This window comes from Amblyomma mixtum, chromosome 8 (assembly GCF_055824585.1).
Source record: "Amblyomma mixtum isolate Tamu chromosome 8, ASM5582458v1, whole genome shotgun sequence".
In the NCBI taxonomy this organism is placed as follows: Eukaryota; Metazoa; Arthropoda; class Arachnida; order Ixodida; family Ixodidae; genus Amblyomma; species Amblyomma mixtum.
In genome coordinates this window covers 25,050,002-25,070,706 of record NC_143019.1, presented here as the reverse complement: position 1 = coordinate 25,070,706, position 20,705 = coordinate 25,050,002, and the positions used below count along the sequence as shown (strand labels likewise).

General features: G+C 45.5%; 1 protein-coding gene across 1 annotated transcript; it reads left to right on the top strand.

The window, feature by feature from the left end:
* Positions 1 to 11,020: 11,020 nt before the first annotated feature.
* Positions 11,021 to 16,347, top strand: LOC149331746 (uncharacterized). The gene is made up of 4 exons (XM_089555557.1): positions 11,021 to 11,170; positions 12,780 to 12,973; positions 13,991 to 14,360; positions 15,945 to 16,347. Exons 1-4 carry the CDS (start codon positions 11,026 to 11,028, stop codon positions 15,992 to 15,994), a joined length of 759 nt encoding a protein of 252 aa, XP_089411683.1. The 5' UTR covers positions 11,021 to 11,025; the 3' UTR covers positions 15,995 to 16,347.
* Positions 16,348 to 20,705: the final 4,358 nt, after the last annotated feature.

Below are 20,705 nucleotides of genomic sequence, written 5' to 3'. Positions count from 1 at the left end.
ACACAAATCGGATTGGGCGATAACTGCTCGCAGAATTGCTGCTCGCACTACGGTGGACATAAGTTCTCACGGAGAACGCTTGTCAGCGCACTAGCTGTTTAGCGAACTGTTCCCATACAAGTCAGCCATATTTTAGAGGCATTGAACTATTCGCCATTCTCTACGAATCGCATCGCTTAGAGAACAATTCTTTTATTTTGATCTTTCTTGAAAGACAAATACATTACCAGATCTGGTTTATTGACTCCTTTTTTAACCTGCCAAGTAAGTTTTGACGATCGATTGTGATTGAACAAAATGAGGAAAAAAATTGCCGATGAACGTAACTTTGTAATGCGAAATTTGAGCGCAGCTCATCAGCTGGCCCTTTCCGGTATACCTCAAACTTCCTTCCTATTATGTAAGAATAATAAAGTTTTTCAGACAGACAGAGAGACTGATCAGCTGTTTTAGCTTTTCGATAGATTGAGGAAAAGAATTCATGTACAGTTACAGACAACTTGTTATTTTTCACACATTTTCCTCCTCCAAGAAGCACTCCACTTACAGTTCTTGACTGTCATGAAGGAAGCTTTGTAGCCGAAGAAATAGATGAATATATGCTGGACTTGCAGCACCAATGTCTGGTTCTCAATGACGACGTCTAAGCAAGTATTTCGCGAGGCTGTCACAGTCGTGGGAGGCGTTACGAGCGAGAGGAACGGGGTGTTCTCCCACATCAGTGGTAAGGAATTCCTGTTTGTCTTTATATGTAAAGTCACCACACACCCTGCCCCCCCGGAATGTGGCAGTTAATGGTTGATCGCGAGAGTTCGCTCACCGTTGTCAGCGCTAACGGATGCAGCCCACATCAATCCCTAATCACCCAACGTACTACCAGCAACGAATGAAACGCGAATAAGAAAACGTAGGTGGCAACACAATAACACCAAAGTATTAGCTCCTGGATTAGAATTACTAGCGAGGTTGAATAACACTTCTAAAGAAGAGTCTTCGCGCCTTCGAAAATAAAATAGTAGAAACCAGTATTCAGCTTCCCCTGGCTAAGAGCTGCGTATTTTGCTTTCCGTGGTTTAGTTGCTTTGTTCGCGTTTCATTTCTTGCTGATGGCGCGATTCAGGCGTCCACTGACCCAGGGAGCCAGTTATGCGCACTTCCTTTCCTTAAAATTATCGGAGTGTAAAAACGTTGTCGACGCTAATGCCAATGAACGCCGACGGCCTATGGCTTCAGCACTGCGCTTCTGGCACAACGTTGTCAATGCCTGCAGCCCACATCTGACTCTCTTATCACCCCATGTACATGCGCGGCCATAAGTAAATGGAGCATGCTATTGCGTTCAAAGTGCAATCACGCTTTCTTTATTGGTATTGAAGAAGCGTTGTTTGTCTACAAGAAAGCCCACCAACCTCCTCTACCAGCATGCGCGCTCCACTGCTGGAAATTTCAACTAGGTGACGCGTAAAAAATATTAGAAGACAGTTGCTTGTTCCGTTTACTTTTGTACGCGCCTGTACATATAAGTGCGATACAGGCGTCCACTGACCCAAGGAGCCAGTTTGCGCACTGCCTTTCCTAACAATGGTACAAGGTTGTTAATGCCAACGCATGCAAAACACATCTGCCACTACTACCACGCAGCTTAAACCAACGTAATCTAGTAACGTTGGCTTAAACCACGATTGAGGTGCCCACTGTTCCAAGAGGGCAGTTAAGCGCTTTTCTATTGCGGCGGCCGCGTTTCGATGGAGGCGAAACGCAAGTGGCGCCCGTGTGCTGTGCGATGTCAGTGCTCGTTAAAGATCCCCAGGTGGTCGAAATTATTCCGGAGACCTCCACTATACTCTCGTTTCATACATCAGGTGCAACGCTGTCAAAGCTAGCGCTCTTTTTTGCGCAGCCTGCATCCGTGACAGAAAATAGTGCGTTGCTTGTGGTGAGCGAGAAATAACAAATGCATTGCCGACAGGCTTCGTGGGTAATACATTTGTCATCAGCGTGACAAAAAACGATGATATTGCGAGCGAATCGGTCGAGATCTATGATTTTGTATTTTGCGTGTGTCGTCTTTTTCCATTTCACGTTTTCGCTGTCCCCGCTGCCCGCCGTGTTTACTCTTTCTGTCCGCCTCCCTTTTACTTTTGAGAAAATGGCGTCCAGCTCAGCGGCGTGACGACAATTTGGACCAATCTGAAACACGGACAAATACGCCTTGCTCGTCGGTAAATTGGTTTTTGAGGAAAGGAAATGTATCTGTCATATCTCGGTGGACACCTTAACCTCGCCGTAACGGGAAGGGAGGAAGTTGGAGCGACGCGTTAGACCGCACGGCCACAAAACAGCGCGGAGGGATACACCTCTCTTTATTTTTTTCTGCGGACTACTTCCGTAGCCTTCACCGCGTTGCACATGTATGAAACGGAGTATAGGGCACCTATTTCTCTCTTTCTTCTTTCACTCCCACCTTGCTCCCTTTCCTTACGGCGCGGTTCAGGTGTCCGCCGAGATATGTGAGACAGATACTGCGCCATTTCCTTTCCTCAAAAACCAATTTAACAATTTACCTTTCTAGTGCTTTCCAAGCTCCCGCTGCATTGGTTTCGCAGCTTAAAGCGCGACTAAGGTGTCCACTGCTGGTTACAACGGGAAACGGAGACGCCGCGAAACGCAGAAATGGGCGCCAAAGATGGTTTGGTTGGTTTATGGGGTTTAACGTCCCAAAGCGACTAAGGCTATGAGAGACGCCGTAGTGGAGGGCTCTGGAAATTTCGACCCCCTGGGGTTCTTTAAAGTGCACTGACATCGCACAGTACACGGGCCTCGAATTTCTCCTCCAAAGAAAGAGCTGCGCTGCAAAACAAAATAGGGCATAGGTGGGAACCCGGGCCACTGGCGTGCGAGATGACGTGACAGGATGGTGCAAAATTTAAAAGAATGAAGCCCCACCTGAGCCACGGTCCCTGCCACGCGCAGACAGGATACTGGTGCGCGCGCGCCGCAAAACCGTATCCGCCGAAACGATGCTGCTTTGACCAACAAATATCGCAGGAACAGACGAAATCCCAGCGATTTCGTCACTGGTTGACCTCATTGTAATGGCAGTATCCGCGAAAACATTCCCGAAATTTTGAGCAGCCGTTCGGCGCACAATATTCTGGGTGGTTTTATAGCAGTTCTCTTTGCATAAAGCTTACATGTTTTAGTCAAGTCGGAGGCTATCTTGTGACACGGGTTCGGACCAATGGCATATGCACTTTCAACTGCATGCTTTCCGCGACTACATCGCCCTCTTAAGGCGCGCTTGAGGTGTCCACCGAGATATCGAGATGTGGAGTTGGAGGCTAGCTGCGACAGAGGCTCGGACCGATGACGTATGCACCTTCAGTTGCACGCTTTAAGGTGCGTTTCAGGTGTCCACCGGGATGTCTATACTGCGCCCTTTACTTAAAAAAAAATTATCTTCCTCAAAGCACTTGCTTTCGCATTCATCGACAAAAGCAGGCTTAAGTGCCCTCAGAATTTTAATCAGTCCACTGTATTTCAAAACTTGACACCCTCCTGCATGGGAACGATAACTTCCTTTAGATTTCAACAACAAATACGCGGCAGGGCTGGGTCCTTCACGAAGCTGAAGATAATCTCACTAATGGACACATAACAATCTAATGCGTGAAAAGGAGAGCAGCTCATACGAAAAGACCCATTGCAGAAGTTCCTCTTTCAAGCCCGCGCTGCACCCTCAGTCAAATATTTATCTGACGCAAGGCTTACGTTTAATAGGCAGCAAAAACCTATGCGTGAAGAACCACATGTGACACTTGCTGGCATTTTCTGTAGCAGTGCTACGTCGTAGCAAATTTGTAAGCTTTAAAACTCCGGGCTTAAGCCGGCGCGGGGGCTCAGCGGTTATGACAATCGGCCGCTGGCCCTAAAAGACGCGGGTTCGATCCTTGCCGAGGCGGTCGAATTTCGATGGAGGCGAAATTCTAGAGGCCCGTGTACTGAGCGATGTCGGTGCGTGTTACAGAACCCCAGGTGGTCGAAATTTCTGGAGCCCTTCACTACGGTGTTCCTCATAGTCTGAGTCGCCTTGGGATGTTAAACCCCCATGAACCAAAACTCCAGGTTCACCGGAGTAAATTCAAGAAAATTCTAGAGTTCTGAGTCGCTTTGGGACGTTAAACCCCATAAACCAACCAACCAACCAACCAGCTACAATAGCCTAAGCCACGCCTATCCCTCCATTTTTCTACTTGAAGTGAATCATTAAAAAAAAACTCTTACAGGATCTAAGCAATAACATTTTTTTTGCAAACATATTTACTTTTAAAAATGCACTTGTTAATTACGAAATATTAGTTTTTGTAGTGTTCATATCTTAGCCAATAGGAGAGAGAGAGAGAGAAAACTTTATTTACAGAGGAATTTGGGGCACGCCCCAGGGTCCCCGCACGACCCCACTGCACTCAAGTGTTTATGTTCCGAAGGTCCATAACACAGGCAGCACGGCCGGTGGCGATGTTCTGCACGGCCGGGTCCTTCGAGCGCAGCAGGGTCTCCCAGTCCTCCCAGGTCTTGAGGTTCTCTAGGTCCCGCGGGGGAGGGTCCGCCGGGCAGAGGGAAATGATGTGGAGGGAAGAGGCGACGGGTTCTGGGCATAGAGTGCATGCCGGAGTGGGGAAGGAGGGATGATAATGGGCTAGGGTAAGGGGTGAAGGAAGTGTGTGTGTCTGTAGTCTGCGCCAGAGTGTTGCGTGTTTGTTATCTAGGGAGGGGTGGGGCGGGGGGTAGAGCTGGCATAAGGCTCTGTGCGCCTGGGTCAGCTCACTGAATGAGTGCATGCGCTCCTTCGTGAATCCCCGATCAGAGGCCACCTGAGCCCGGTTTAAAGAACCTCGGGCTAAAAGGTTGGCGGCCTCGTTTCTGGGATTCCTGGAGTGCGCGGGCACCCATATCAGCTCCACTTGGCGGGGCGGGGGGGCATCGGGCGAGTCCAGTATGCCAAAAGCAGGGACATGGACTCGGCCTCGAGCAAAATTTAGAATCGCAGTTTTAGAATCGCTTAAAATGTACCGGGCTTCCGTGCGGGTTATAGCAAGGGCAATGGCGGCTTCCTCTGCAGCCTCTGGGGACGTGTCTGGAGGGAGAGGTAGTGTGAGGAGGGCGGATAAAGAGGAGTCCACCACAGCTGCTGTCGCTTCATCACCCGTGCAGGCAGCGTCCACCCACACGGCGTCCGGCTGGGGGCCGTACGCTCGATGAAGTGCCTTCGCACGGGCTCTGCGGCGCTGCTCATTGTGGGACGGGTGCATATTCCTCGGGAGCGGCCTGATGAGGAGTTCTCGGTGAAGGGATCGTGGGATGGCGAGGAGGGTTGGGTCGTTGGCCGGTATTTTGATTCCGAGGGTGTCCAGGATATACCGACCTGTGGAGGTTTGTGTGAGCCTGATGTATTGGGCCTGTCGGTGGGCCAATAGGAAAGCTAGCCATCTCTTATGTTGGGCAAACTTTTCATTTATATGCTTTTCTTCTCGTTTGTTGCAATTTACAGACACGATATTGAATGTTAGGACAATCGTAGTTATCGAACAGCTTTATTTTTGCATTATTTTTTGGCCAAAAGTTGTAGTTTTGCAGTCGGTAGCTCACCGCCCCATGATGCTTTGAGCGCCCATGGTGGCTGAAGCGGTCTCGAGGGGCCTCCATGCAAACTCCCATAGACGGGTTGCCAGCCTTCCCTCTAGTTAATAGTAAGAAACTCTATGGTTTCGAGGCAACGCATGCACTAGATTCACCTTTGATCGCCAAGAAGCAGCATGGTTTTGAAGCCTAGAGGAATTGAAAACAGTCTTATAGTGTTCGTTACCTTGTGGCTACTGAGCCTCATTACTGACCATCCCTTAGCGAAAAAGAGGATGTGCTAAAAATGCATTTCAAACATATTGTATTAATTTCATATTTATTTTACATTTTTTGGTCCCTATGCTGAAACTGAAATACGAATGTTTTGTAACTCTACTAGGAATAATATTTTGAACGTCCTTAAAATTACGTGAAAAGTGCATTTTTGCCCGCTTAGCATATTTATAATGCATGAAAAATATACTAAAAATGTACATTAAATACATTAGATTACATTTGAAATAAACCAAAAATATACATGTAATACATTACAAATATATTTATTTGGGCTTAGAAAAGATGTACTGAGCGGCGTCACACAATGAGACGGGTTAATGCTTCAACACCAAAACAAATTGCACACGCGTAGTTATCAGCAAGAGGAGTATGAGATTATAAGGTCACGTGACGGCAAAGATACACACAGCAAATCATAGCGCAAGTGACACAGCAAGCAGAAAATGCTCCGACGAATCGTGAACTTGGCTTGCCTTATATATACCCACCGAGAGCGACGCACTATCTTGCCCGATTAGGGGTTTTTTTGAGCAAAGACTGTGGGCTCCCAAATTATTGCAGAAGTGCCTTACTGGTCGCGTTCGAAACTGGAGGCGATTTAGAACTGAATTGCTAGTTGAAACTTGCGTCAGGCATAGACCAGGAGTCGAACTGTCAACCACCAGATACATGGACGTCTAAGGGAGCCGGTCGGCCATGCCAGTCGGGGTCCTTTTCGCTGGCATATTCGGGCCTGGAAGTTCCCAAGGCGCCTTTGCAGGTATAATGCTATCGTGTATTTAAGGGAGGGAACGCCGACCAAAGGTGGTTGTTAATACGACGACGGTTCGGCATCCATACGGAAGCCTTCCGATCAAGCCGAAACGTCGTCGTATTAACAACAACCTTTCATCGGCGCTCCTTCCCTTAAATACATGTATCTTCTACCCGACCAGACGAGTTTTCGTCACACGTTAGATTTCATAATGCTATCACGTTCTCCGCACGTAGTGTAAATAAGTGGTGATTACCTTCCTGCTAGAAATTACCAAAAACGAAAGGACGACAGGAAAGGGAGAGTTTTCACTGTTCCCTGAAACGACATTTCGAGCCCTAGATTGTTCCACTGTAGCTTGAAGTGTAATGCGAATATGTTTACACGGACTACCCATTTGCTAGAATATGAGTATACTTCAGACGGTTTGATTGTGTATTTAAAAAAGTACGCTTTAAATACATTCCCAACACCAAAATGCGATTTCCCGGAACTCGATTTCGAGCATTAGATTGTTCAACGACCGCTTCAAGTGTGCTGCAAATATGTTAATACGGACTGCCAATTTGGTAGAATTCAAGTATTCTTTGAACGAATTAACTGCGTATTTACGGAAGTACACTTCAAACATATTGACAAAATGCAAATGCCATTTCCCGAAACGCGATTTCGACCCCTCAACTGTTCAATGGCAGTTAGAAGTGTGCTGAAAATAAGTTTAGAAGGACTGCCCGTTTGTTATTATTGAAGTATACTTCGGATGAATTAATTTCATATTTACGAAAGTACACTTTTAATACATTGACAACATACTAAAACTGTATACATATTTTTTCACGTATTTGAAAAGTGCTCGAAGTATGCTGTAAGTGAGGTATTTTTGGCATATTTTAAGAATATATTTCGAATACCAAGCATGAAATTTCAGGAGCATATTTCCTACACATTTTTAGTGCGCCGCCGCGGTGCCTCAGTGGTTATGGTGCTCGGCTGCTGACCCAAAAGACGCGGGTTCGATCCCGGCCGCGGCGGCTAGAATTTCTTTGGAGGAGAAATTTTAGACGCCCGTGTACTGTGCGATGTCAGTGCACGTTAAAGAACCCCAGGTGGTCGAAATTTCTGGAGCCCTCCACTACGGCGTCTTTCATAGCCTTAGTCGCTTTGGGACGTTAAACCCCATAAACCCATAAACTCATAAACATTTTTAGTGCATTCATGAATACAAAATGTGTTTAAAATACAATTTAAACAGCCCACCGTATATCCCAATCGTGTTAGTTTTCGCTAAGGGATAAGAGGTATTTTTCCTCATTGGACTTCACAGCCTGCGGAAAACGCGCATGCTGAACCGTAGCGTTGAACCTCTTGTTTCAGCCAGAAGCTATTTCAGTCGAATGGTGCTCCAAATCAGGGACATTTAGGATGAAAGAGACTTTCCACCGGACTGGTTTTCGCTGTTGATGCGTTGTCTATATTAGCCGTCCTTTTAGCTGCGTTATTTTCGGCCAAACTAGTGCCGTGAAGTTCACTAGCGGCGTGTTTTGTAAATAATCCGTATGCAGCCACTTCCTGTATGTACTACTGAACTCTTGCAGCAAATATCATGTTTGCAAAAAAAATGATTTTGAAGCCTATGGTTTCCATGCTGGCTTCGTCATCTGAACGTCCTTGGTTCAATTCCCTGGACCATCGGAAGTACTTTTTCCTTTGCTGATGACGTCGCCCAATTTTCCGGGACCACTTTTGCGCTTAACGCCGACAAAGCAGGGTTTGGTTGCTGAGGAGCCATGAAAAAAAACAAAATGCGGAACTCGGGCTACCGTAAACAGCAGCCTATGTAGTAACGCCCCTCTGCCTTGGCGCAACAGTGCTTGAACTCTGCTTCCAGAATCTCCAGCACGACACAAAAAGCGCATCGCACGACTTGCTAAGCACGAGATAAGTCTCGACTGCGTTGGCCGTGAGGAGATCGGCAGAAAAAGGCGCCGGGTCCAGATCCACGCGGGAACTTGATAGTGACGACCTTGTTTATCTGGCGCAGGCCTACGTCGTCTCGGCTAGCTGTCTATGCAGTTTGCCTCTTTTGGTCGCTCACTTCCGCCTTCGGTAGTAAACACAGCCCGCATATATAAAGGCTGAACATTTCACATCATTGGAGCCTTCTTGAGTCCAAGTGCTCTTTAAAAGGCTTAGGGCCAAGGCTCGCGAAGCTTATAAGTGAGTGAAAAAACATTTATTCATAGGGAAAATGAGTGGGTCAGTGGGTAGTCAGCTGTGGAAACAAATTTTACCTCCAGCACTTTAGCTTCAGCCAATTCGATGAAAATAAGCAAATCCTTTACTTTTTTTTCCTTTCCAAGAACGACAAATAAAAGTGTAAGCGTAGCTGCGCTGTTGACCCACCATCTTTCGTGCTGTTCCATAATCTCAACTAAAAAATTTACTTACACCAAAACGTATTGGGTCAGATCGATAAACGAAAGATGTGGTGCCAGTCGTTCATCAGGTCTTTGATTCGTTGATGGAACGATTTATCGGTATATTTATTTGTTTAGTTACCTGTTGACTTGCACAAGTAAGGAACACATAACCAGTTACCAGCAGTAACATTAAATTTCCATAATGCTTCACTCGAGATTTCCTTAAAGTTACTGTGTGTATTCTGTGAATCATGCTACTTTGTTTGATGACTTTGTATTCTGATCAGTAAATCTTCGTTGTGTTGCCTGCTCTTCCTCTGTGAACTTTATGCACAAAAGTGTGTGTTGCGAATTGTTTTTTTTGTGCATTATTGTATTACAACCTGCATATGCGTCCTCTTTTTTTTCGTAACTTGTATTACAAGTAAGATTTTTCAAATGTTTTACTTTTGCCACTGCATTGCCAACCGTGTGTAGGTGCTGAGGCCTTCGTCAGGCAAGTCAGCCTTTTGCCTCAGCTCCTCTTTCCATGGAAAGAAATAAACTGAATTGAATTGAATTGATGGTGTCCATCGATTATTTTGCTGTTTCATTGATTGGCCGATTTATTACCTTTTATTTATTTTACGCGAAAGCAACAATGTCGGCCGCAACGAAAGGTTTTTGTAGGGTTGCTTTGGTTTGGGGTTTAACGTCCCAAAGCGACTCAGGCTATGAGAGATGCCGTATAGTGAAGGGCTCCGGAAATTTCGACTACCTGAGGATCATTAACGTGCACTGATATCGCACAGTACACGGGCCTCTATAATTTCGCCTCCATCCAAACTCAACCGCCGCGGCCGGGATCAAACCCGCGTCTTTCGGGTCAGCAGCCGAGTGCCGTAACCACTAAGCCACCGCGGAGGGGCACTCTTTGTAGGAATGCGATACATGTCAGTAATGCTTTCGCGCCCTTCCCCTCGATTTCTCCTTCTACCCGTTTCGTTCTCTGCACAGCGATTCATGCACGGCATTTTTTTCGGGTGTCGAAACAAAGGTGTGAAGGATTCCAGTTACGGATAAGTGCATCTAACAAACGTTGACAATTTTGTTTATTTTATTGGCGCAATGCACTTTAAAACAAATCCATTAGAAATTGCGGTAAAAAAAATTAGCTGTGGTCCAACCCGGCTGCACGTAGTAAGACGAGCGAAAGCTCTTTTAAGGTAAGCACACGCCACACGTTTTTATATCGCGAACGGCACGTCGCGCGATTTCCGGCAGTTGCGAGAGTGCCGTCGGCTCCGCATACGCAGCTGGGGCGAGGCGCAACGAGTCACGTGATTCAATAGATGCAAGGTGAGTGAGCGCCGTCTGCTCAACGTGCGCAGCTGTGGCGAGTCACATGGCATGACGTCAGAGCCAAGCCTCCTCTCCTCCTGGTTTGAAGGTCAAATTTTATAGCCACATGACCTTGAGCTTTGTACGGGAGTAGCAGACCTATCGCTCTACGAAACGATACAAGACAAGGAGAAATGACGAGGGCTTAGCGAGTGTTGTTGTCGGACTGGTTGGTTACTGTCTTGTAAATCTATATGAAATTGCGCAAAACTCCTCTCGTCTTTTCTCTGTGTCCTTCCATGTGTCGCGTTTTTATCGATAAGAGGCTACCTTCGAGATACTCGTCAATATAGTTTGGTTCGAGTGGCGGTAAATAGTACTCCATTTTCAACTACAAATTTTTGGAAAATAAATTCGCCTTCTGCGACCAAGCGACCGTAAACAGGGGCGCAAAATTATGATCCACCTAATCGGATTTTGCCACGAGCAAAATTGGTTGGAGTCGCCCTCACTGTTACTTAAATGGGCAAGGAAACATTTGCCGAAAATCATCTTCTATCTAAAAATCAACAAAATTTGGTTCTCTTTTCATTTTCCTCGCAGGGCAGTGATATGAATTCAGCAATGGGTCGAAGCAAGGCAGCGGTGTCTTGGACCACTGTGTTAATCGCATGTTGGCTGGTCCACTGCGGCGCTGGTTTGAGTTACACGTACTTGGAGGAATCAAGCTCCGTTGCCCGCGTAGGATGCAACAATGGTAAGCCCGCCACGCAAGCAGCGACAGCACTACTGCAGTCAAGCGCTTTTAATGCGCCTCGCATGGAAGAGAGTTTCACTCAGCGATGTTGTGTTCGCGGGTGACGTCATTTCTTGCTTTGGGAATGCACCAAGCATAGGCGGCGGCATGAAGCCCCTTTTGACGCGATAGCATAAGATGTGACGTCACCAAACTCGAAGTGACGTCACGTCCGGTAAAGGCATCAAGAGCTTATAGTGCTATCGCATATTGCCAACACACAGGGTAATTAGGCCTCCCTGTGATTTTTTTTATGTATAAGAATTCTTAAACATTTATTATTAATGGCCATAGGTTATGAAGAACGGAAAGGTGCTGCACCAGTCGGACTCGGGATGACCCCCCGAACTGAGCTTTTTAAGGGAAGTGACGAAAAAGGGGGTGAAATGAGTGAGAGAAAAACAAAATGACAGTTTTAACGCGGTTAAACCGAGTATGACTAGCGAAATCATTTGGTTTCGAATTAGCTTGAGTATTGCCTAAACGTTGCCTTACGGCCACATCTTCAAGACAACTTCTTTTAAAGTTTCGTACCACGTGACCTTCCCCTAGCCACACTGTACCAAAGTCATTTCAACTCATAGGCCTAAGATCAAGGGACAAAGGTCGATGCTTCTGAGATCCATCGGCTTTTTCAGGACTTAGTGAAGTAGTGTAGCGTTTCGACAGCACAAAAAAAAGGCGAGGACAGGACGGGTGCTACACTTACAGGTGAATGGAAACGAACAATGAAAAAACGTCCCACCACTGAGTAACAACACGCATGCGCATATCTTGAAAGAATGCAAAAAGCACCAACAGTGATAACCTAAAGAGGCCTGTAGTACGTGCTCTCACTAACCGTCAAACCCGACGCATACGCGCACAATAAAGATACTCTGACGTCGGAAAGCGTGGGCGAACCTGTCGACACTCATTGGCCAGTACGGCTAGGAATCCTTGTTCATCTTTATATTCTACCTAAAACGATTCCTTGCAGTTCCGGTTATTACTGCCACTCTCACAATTTACGCGCAGTAATTCGTATCAAATTTGTGTGAACCTGTTCGACATCAAACGACACAAACTCTTGTTAGAACTGAAGATATCATTTGACAGGCGTTTGCGAACCTTTTAAGAGGAAAACTGAGATGACTGCGGCGAACCGCGTTGGAGCAATCCGAAAGCAAAACGTCCACATACTGTGTCGACGTCCTTGGCTGCTCTGACGTCAATGTGCTATATAAGCGTCCATGGCTATTTTGACGTGTAAGTGTATTTTTTTTAGTTTTTCGCGTTTAATTTTTAGACCTCGTCAACGAAATTTTTCCCACGGCCACATTTTATCACTCACTATCTGTCACAATTACACTTTCGCACATTTATGTTCAGAGAACGACATAATCGTGCGGACAGAATTTTCAGACAGGTTTCGCGGACACTTTTTGCTGACGCGACAGTCATAATGGTCTCGCAATTATTAAAATGTGTCCTTTCTTCTTGGAAATGTGTTCCTTTGCCAAACAAAAGCTAATCGTCTTGAGAGTTCCGACCAGTTGCGTAATCCAAGCTTTGGTACGCTTGAACCCAGGATACAACGACGGAAGTTTCGAAAGCTTTCTGGAACACTCCCTCGACAACATGCTGGAGGAGTTGCCAGCGATGTACGCCTCCCGCATGAAGTTTGAATACCAGGACCAAGACTGGGAGTCTTACATTGTGGATGGACTAGACTGGCTTCGACGCGCTGGGCCCGTCCGAACCATCTGCAGGAACGGAATGCCGGTAATGACTACACAGCTTAAAACTATTTTACCTTGCCGCTAGTCACTAAGCCTTAGCGACACTCACGCAAACTATTTAGAGGCAGACAACTCAAAAGATCATTTCCGTCATGTCCCAATACGGAACTTGCTGTGCATGTCATGCGTCTGCTAGAGAGGACATAGTAGTAGTACTAAACAACCTTCTTTCCCAGTTATCCAAAAATATAAGAATTTAGTTAACCAGCTTACTACTCAGGACAATTCACTGACTTTCCGGTGTCCGCCCCCACTTATTATACTATAAGCCCTATTTTAAGACGAAAGCCTTTAATGGCTTATACTGTCGTCCATCCGTTGTTTACAAAGCGTGTCACACGCGTTTAACTCGGGAACTAAAAAAGTTAGAGGAAAACCAGTGGTTCTTTCAGATAGAGGAGGAATAAATGAACCTAGAGGCCAAGTTTGATGACTGTAGAATAATTAGTTAGCTAATTACAGGCAAAAATGTCAAAATTGCGTCGAAATTGCGCGGGCGTCGATATAGCCACGGGAGAGGTGTGACGTCACATCCACCGGAAGTCGTCACGGCATAGTGAAAATTTTATACGAATGGTCGGAAAAACGTCGGATTTGTGTTCATTTAGAAGGACAGATGTGTAATTAAGCGTAATTAACACTTAAGATCCCCGAAATATGTATAATTTGGGTATCGATATAGCCACGGGAACGGCGTGACGTCACATCCATCGGAAGTCGTCACGGCATAGTGTCCTCGGCTTTCGCCTCTCAACACTTTAGTTGCCAAAGTGTCCGCAATTTTTTACCTTTAAAAGCCTATTTTTGAAAATTAGTTTCCTTTCGCTGAAACGCCCTGCAGTACACACGTCTGCATGATTACTTACGCACGGAATGTACGCTTGAATGAAAAAAGAAATCCCGCAGATCACTTGTGTGATATATCTCAGCGTTTTTTTATTACTGCCAGGGACATAAAAGAATATTTTCAGAAATGCAATATTCGGCGTATGCCTCGCAGGTTGTCAAGTTCCGACTACAGTCCGACATGCCCGTGGTGGCGTCAGTGCCGTTCGACACCAGATTCGGCACCCTCTTCGCGAACGTCACGCATCACGGCTTGAGCGTAGACTTGGAAATCCCGATCAGAATTCAACGATCGTCCGGCTACCGTCGCTGCAACCTGGCCTGTGACGTCAGCATTTATACCGGCCCGGTTACCGTCTCGCTGTCGTCTGCGCTGACCACTGTCAACGGCCTTTGCGGAACGATGCGATTCGTCAGCTGTCAAAGCAGCCGACGCAGCATCGCGGAAAGCTTCGCAAGCGAAGCCCTTCGTCAGTCTCTGGCAAAGGACCACATCGAGCCATGGCTGAAGAGGGAATTGCGCAGTGAGTTGACCATTGACCGGGATTCGAGAAATTACACTGACTCTACACATGTATGATAATAATAGTGGAATACATTATTTAGTAATTTTCTTTCAGAGCTCAACGCCTAGCGCAACACTAAAGTACGTTACGAAATTTGCGATCGGCGTAAAAAAATAAAAGTAGTGCATATTTTTCTATTATCTTTCTATTCTTAGAGAGGAAGGGGGGGGGGGGGAAATCATGGGCAGTACACAAAAGTTGTTTTCACAGGCTGCTTATGCAACTAGGGGAACAAAAACTTAAAGGAATATTGTCGTCGTCTACCTCCTAACTGGCTGGCACCGATTACTAAACTTTTTAGCCGCAGGAGAAAGCGTACATGTTTGTATTGTCCCAGAAGTCGTTAATTTGGTCGGTTTTTCCAAGTTTGCGTGTGTACTGAGATAATCCATTGCAAATTATTAACTTAGTCTGAGTAAGTACACAAGCAAAGAGGTGACCATGGGCGCAAAACTCCCCCCGGTGTGACGCAGGTTTTATTATCCCTACTGAAACGGACCACAGGAGTAGCTCGTATGGAATTATGGGAAGATGGAGTCCATAAGATATGGAAAGACATATGGACATCCATACGTTTTCTGTATGGTTTCCATAAAACGTGAATGGCATCATATGTGGTCCGTAAGTTTCCATACGTATACAGTCTTTGCCAAAAGTAACCAGGCTGCATGGTTTGCTTCTCATTCGTATAGTAGAGCCCTGACGGCTTCCCTAAAGATCGAAAAGTTATTTGAAGGTGAGCACAGGGGTTCTCCTTACCATACAGAGATCTAGAGCTTGAGGGCTAGAATAATAGCTATATAATATGACTGAGAAGCAAACCATGCAGCCTGGTTACTTTTGGCAAAGACTGTACTTTCCATAATGTCCATACCGACTCCATACACTCTATACTGACTCCATATAGTCCCTATGAAAATACGTGGATTTATAGGACTCACATTATGGAAACTTTCAGTAGGGATGGCACTTTGTCTGTCAACTGAACAGAACGACTGCTGAAGCTGACATATTTTTCATTTCACTTTCGGCTACCGAAATGTAAGACGCGCCCTACGCAACAGCTTCGTTGTAGTACTAAGAAGGAGGACCGCTGAAGGAGTACTGCCGGGACCACTAGAGGAGTACTGTGAGGCTTGTTATAAAAGCATTATCAGCTCCGATAGTGGGAGTACTGTCAAGGCCAGTAGGAAAGCACTGTTTAGCCAGTAGGAGAGCGTTCCAATGCACGTCTACTTTTTCGAAATATAGCCCTTCCTGCCCGTCCTTAAACAACACAGAACATAGCCGCGGAAATCGAACAGTACGAGAATTACTCCTCGGGAAATTCCTTTTGACCAGTTATCACTTCTTAGCCCAATTTTTCTGATATGTTAATTGTCGTAGTATTCGAATCATATCTTTAGTAGTTGATTTAACTGCTGAAAGCAAAATTGCTCTTCACTGTTCAAAGCGATAAGCAACATTACTGCTTGTTTCAAACCTGCTACATGTGTTGAGACCTGCTGCATGCTAGCCTCTTTTCCTTTTTTCTCATTTTAGGTTCCTCTCTGCGAAGAATCGTGAGTCAGCGGTGGATTTCGTACAACTAATCTCTGACCTCCAGCGTTTCCTGCTACAGAGGGAGACCATAAATCAAGTCGACCACTTTTTACGGAATGCATTTCTACGGCCGAATCAACATTTCACTCCTACAAAATTTCACTCCTACAGCAAAAAAATTCTTTAAGCACATACATACTAAGAACTAATGCTTACTCAACCTGCTGCGCGCATTCGTTTTTTATAATTATTATTATTTTGTTTTTGGACATCGACGACGTTTTTCATGTTATAGAGTTGTTCCTTGTGATGTTTTTTTTTTTTTCATTTCTGCACTTGTATTCATACACATGTATCTCCCCCGCTGTTACAAGTTCTAATTGCATTGTACGGGAGTGTCTGTATGATTGTATTTCATTTTTTGGACCCATGACTAGCCTGCGGCTACGGGTCCAGACAGTGTTGGACACATTTTGTGTACTTTTAAATGTAAATAAAGAATTTGAATTTGAACATATCCCAACTTATATCTGTAAGAACAGTTTTTGTTCTATGCAATAAACAGCGGACTTTGACAACAGGCTGAAAGCATAAAATGTACGCCAAAATTGTGGTTTCTTCTATTAAATTTCGTTTTGAAATATTTTGTGTATGGTCAGCTAATTAAAAGCGAAGTTCAGGTGTGCATTCAAAGTCCTTTAGAGCTGTGAATGCGAAAGCAGCCATTGGCCTAAAGGCATATTATATGAGAACCGCAACACAAAACTCAGGCTACAAATAGTGACGCAACAAGAGGCTCATGTACCCAGTCGATCGCCTGCTTTGCATACATGGCACAAGATTGCTGTAAATAGCACTCCGATTTCACAGTGAAACTATAGGGCTGCTTTTTAGAAGATACGGGGAACAGACATTTTAACTGACACGATCAAAACTACGTAGACCAAACAAATTATAATATCAAGTGCTCACACAATCAGGAAGCATCAGAAGGTACGGGTGAATGACCAGAAAAGAATAGTGAGATTTTATTCATAGGAAACATTAAAGCCAGCACTTGCTTTGAGAGATCACCCACGAAAAGTTTAGTGAAACAGCTGGCCTCATTAAAAAGTATGTGCCGAATATACACATAGAAGTAGCACCGGACTATCAAGGTTCCGCAAAGTGAGGAGACCATGACACGTGACATATATATGAATATATTCTCTGATCTACGATGATAAGGCAAAATAAAATGGCAGAATCACAACGGAATATCTACAAAACTCACTCTTACCAAAAACCTTTTCAGACGCAGTTTCCAGCGCTCAGCAACACGTAATTAGTATAAACGTTCACTGCAGTGTTCACTTTGCGAGAGATCGGGCTGTATATTCCTCCAAAGCGTCCCGCGATGCCTGTGTACAGCCGCCCACAGACTTAACACGAATGACGGAAAGCGCGGCCTGGACTGCCGTCAGCGCCACGAAGCGACAGTCATTGGTGCGAGACAATGCTCTCGGTATGTTTGCGGTGGCTGACGATACCTGGTGCGCAGCTCGCTTTTACTGCTTTTCCGCTCGTGCCTGATCGCCGAGTGGACAGCGCGCTCGTCACGGGGGCGTTTCAGAGCTTTTTTCTCGCCGATTCGGCCTCCACGGCACCGGCAACGCTCTTTGCAGTTTTCTTATCGCGGCAGCCAAGAACTGCCCGCTAAGCTGCCGCGGTTCGCACCTTCTATCGCCAGACACCGCAAACGTTCCGAGAGCATTATCTCGCACCCGATGACTATCGCTTCATGGCGCTGACGGCAGTCCAGGCCACGCATTCCGTCATTCGTGTTAAGTCTGTGGGCGGCTGTACACTTTAAATCAACGAAATTTCATGCCACTAAAGACCTGTGTATCAAAATTTATACACTTAATAACTGTCAAAAGCACGCTGTCTGTGGCGTTGCTTCAGCACGAACACAAATAAATCTCACGCGTTATTTGCCTCCATGCTGTACACACAACGTATAAACACAGTTATATTGCAGCTGCCAGAAAATGAACAAAAATCACAACAGAACATTTGCACTTTCCTAAAAGCTACTCAGCTATCAACCGGAACACATCTCACGCCCCCTATACAGGCGTTGTCAGCAACCTTTCTGGCTGCTATAGGCTTTCATTGACAACGGCATATCATGCATGTCCGACATCCTCGGACAAAAATTTTGAAAACTGGAAAATTGTAAGATACTCTAGGGAAAATATTGAAGGTTATGGTCGATTCTTCTGATATGTAGTAAAATCTTTCTTTTAAAACGTTTTCATCGATCGCATCAAATATTTCAGACTGCCGTAGAAAAACAATGGGGAACGTCTTTGACGATAGCAAAAATCTTAATAGAAAAAAAAATGCAAGTCTGCCATCGGGTGATATTCGGATATATTGAGTGTTACAAAGAAATCTTACATTATATGAAAAAACTGCGTTCATGAACGGTTCCCAGCTCAAAAATGCTTTTGTCCAGAATTCTTGGGTACGTACAAAAGGGAGTGTAACACCGAAGCGTCCATGTGTGATGCAACTGGAGCAGTCCTAAATATAGCCCTGTCCTATGGAGCATTAGCTCTTCGTGGGCTGTGCGCTCTTCGTCTCGAACCACATCATCTTTCCGAGGACAGCAACGTCAAAACCTAGGACTGGAAGCGCGACTCCAACTGTGGCTAGCATGGCAAAATGCGCGCAAATAGCCGGCGAGAACTTAGCACCAGGGCAAAGTAACCAAGCACTTAAAATTAACGCTGATAAAAGGCGAGCAGCCACAAGCAACGAAGCGGCGAAATCACGAGATGCCGAGACATACGCAGGCCGGTCAAGTCCGGCAGCACATTGGCTGGAAGCTAGCGATAAGCAAAAAGTAGAGTCATGGTGGATAGCATACGAGCTGTTTCCCGCAGCTGACAGCGAACGCGAACAATTTTTTTCATCAAAAACGGGTTGTATTTTCCAACAAAATCTACGAAAGTAAACCATTTCCAAAACCAGTAACTATAATGATGTTTTAAATGGGTATGAGCCACAAAAATTGAACCAATTAGTTTTTTTTATTCGTACTTGGTCACTAACCTCATTTCGGCGCTTGAGTTCTACTGCCTTGACTGATGTCGCTGGCACTTGGTTCTAGACCGCAATCCAGCACCGCCATCGCGATCGAGATGAATTGACCTCGGTCTGAATCTTTCGCATGGGTGCTGCTAACTCTTTGGCGCAAACGTCGTCTGCTCCAGAAAACCACTTTGGCTTCCCCTCACCAACGCTACACTCCATTTGTTGTTTTGTGGCTCCACCTATTCGCACGAAATCATTATTTCTGTTGCCCATAAAAACATATTGGAGATGTATGCATACAGCACAGCCTGCGTTCGGAATAACGATATCTGAAATATTCTTACTCTCGAATAGCGTCGAGTGCGCTTCTGTAGATGTTCATAACTTTAAATAGCTTCGACTGCGCCCCATACAAATCTCACTAGCGCTTCTCCGCAAGCACTGTGGTCCATCCCACAACTTCTCCTGGAATTTATGTAAATATCAGGCAAACACTGCAATTACCGAAATAGGTCTAAAATCTGCTCTCAGCGTGAGTCTTTTTATATTTTAAACTTGGAATGTATATCACACTTCGACTGCTTTAATTTGCATCCTACTCTATTTCGTGCGCTCCTCATTTATGTGCACCGGAAAAATATCTTGCCAAACAGGGCACACAATAATTTCTGGGTTTAAAAACAAGTTCATTCAGCCTAGCGCAGAAGAAAGGACTATTGCGCTAAGACAACTCGTGACCCACAAACCGACCGTTGCAATTGGAAAACTGCATTAATTGGACTGCTAGCTGCTTCTTTACGCGCAGTGTCTTGCCTAGGCCCGTGAGAATTCTGCATAAGCTTGATTCCATAGCATCTACACCTAGATAAGTCTATGGGTTGCATGTGCGCTGTATTGAACCGAAAGCTCCACTCTCCGAGCTGCAAATTTCAAGGTCAACAACATTTCACTTTGACCTTGAGCCAGGCTTCACACGCCTGACGTCACAACACGTGACTGGCCGCAGCTGGAGCTGGGCTCCATCTGCGCCGCGCCGCTCGCCGCGCCGCTGCGTCGAGCTTTCACCGTACCACGTGACATGACCACGTGATTAGCCGTGTATAGCGCTAGCCTCTCCGCGCTTGCTTCAGTTGGAGCCGTTCGGGGCTCGACTCTGCGGAGCGATGGAGGCCGCTCTTTCGCTCGTCTCATTAGGCATAACTGAGTTAAACCCCCGCCATTTTTGGGGGGCTCAAGCGTCGCTGTCGTTGCTGATTCGTGTAAAGCGTTGATTAAGTTGGGTACCTTTGCAACCGGCATTTTCGTGCAGGTTGGATGTACCATTTTCGAGAATTTTGCATTTCGGCTTTTTAGATATTTATAGAAGCGAGGGAAAGCTAATCTAAAGCTTATTGGTAACATCATACAAAAGTCAAAAGAGAAAGGAAATTAACAAAATTCAATTACCCTTTGAGCAAAACAATAATGTAACATTGTTGTAATGTTTTGAAGCTACCTGTCTGGTGTCATAGAGAGGGAAAGAGGTGCAGGAGGAGGAAGAACTTTCATTAGAAAACTATACTGTGCTCGTATGCACGATAATGTGCTATGAATGCATTGGCCTTCAGGACTCCTAGTGCCATAGTCTATACATTTGGGCATGTATACCGCAACAGTGAAAGCAACAAAAAGACGTTGCTA

Excerpts from the sequence above, each read along its gene's own strand:
- LOC149331746 (XM_089555557.1), top strand. The coding sequence starts at position 11,026 with ATGAATTCAGCAATGGGTCGAAGCAAGGCAGCGGTGTCTTGGACCACT. Across the intron at positions 12,974-13,990 it reads TCTGCAGGAACGGAATGCCG|GTTGTCAAGTTCCGACTACA; the intron begins GTAATGACTACA and ends TATGCCTCGCAG. Across the intron at positions 14,361-15,944 it reads GCTGAAGAGGGAATTGCGCA|GTTCCTCTCTGCGAAGAATC; the intron begins GTGAGTTGACCA and ends TTCTCATTTTAG.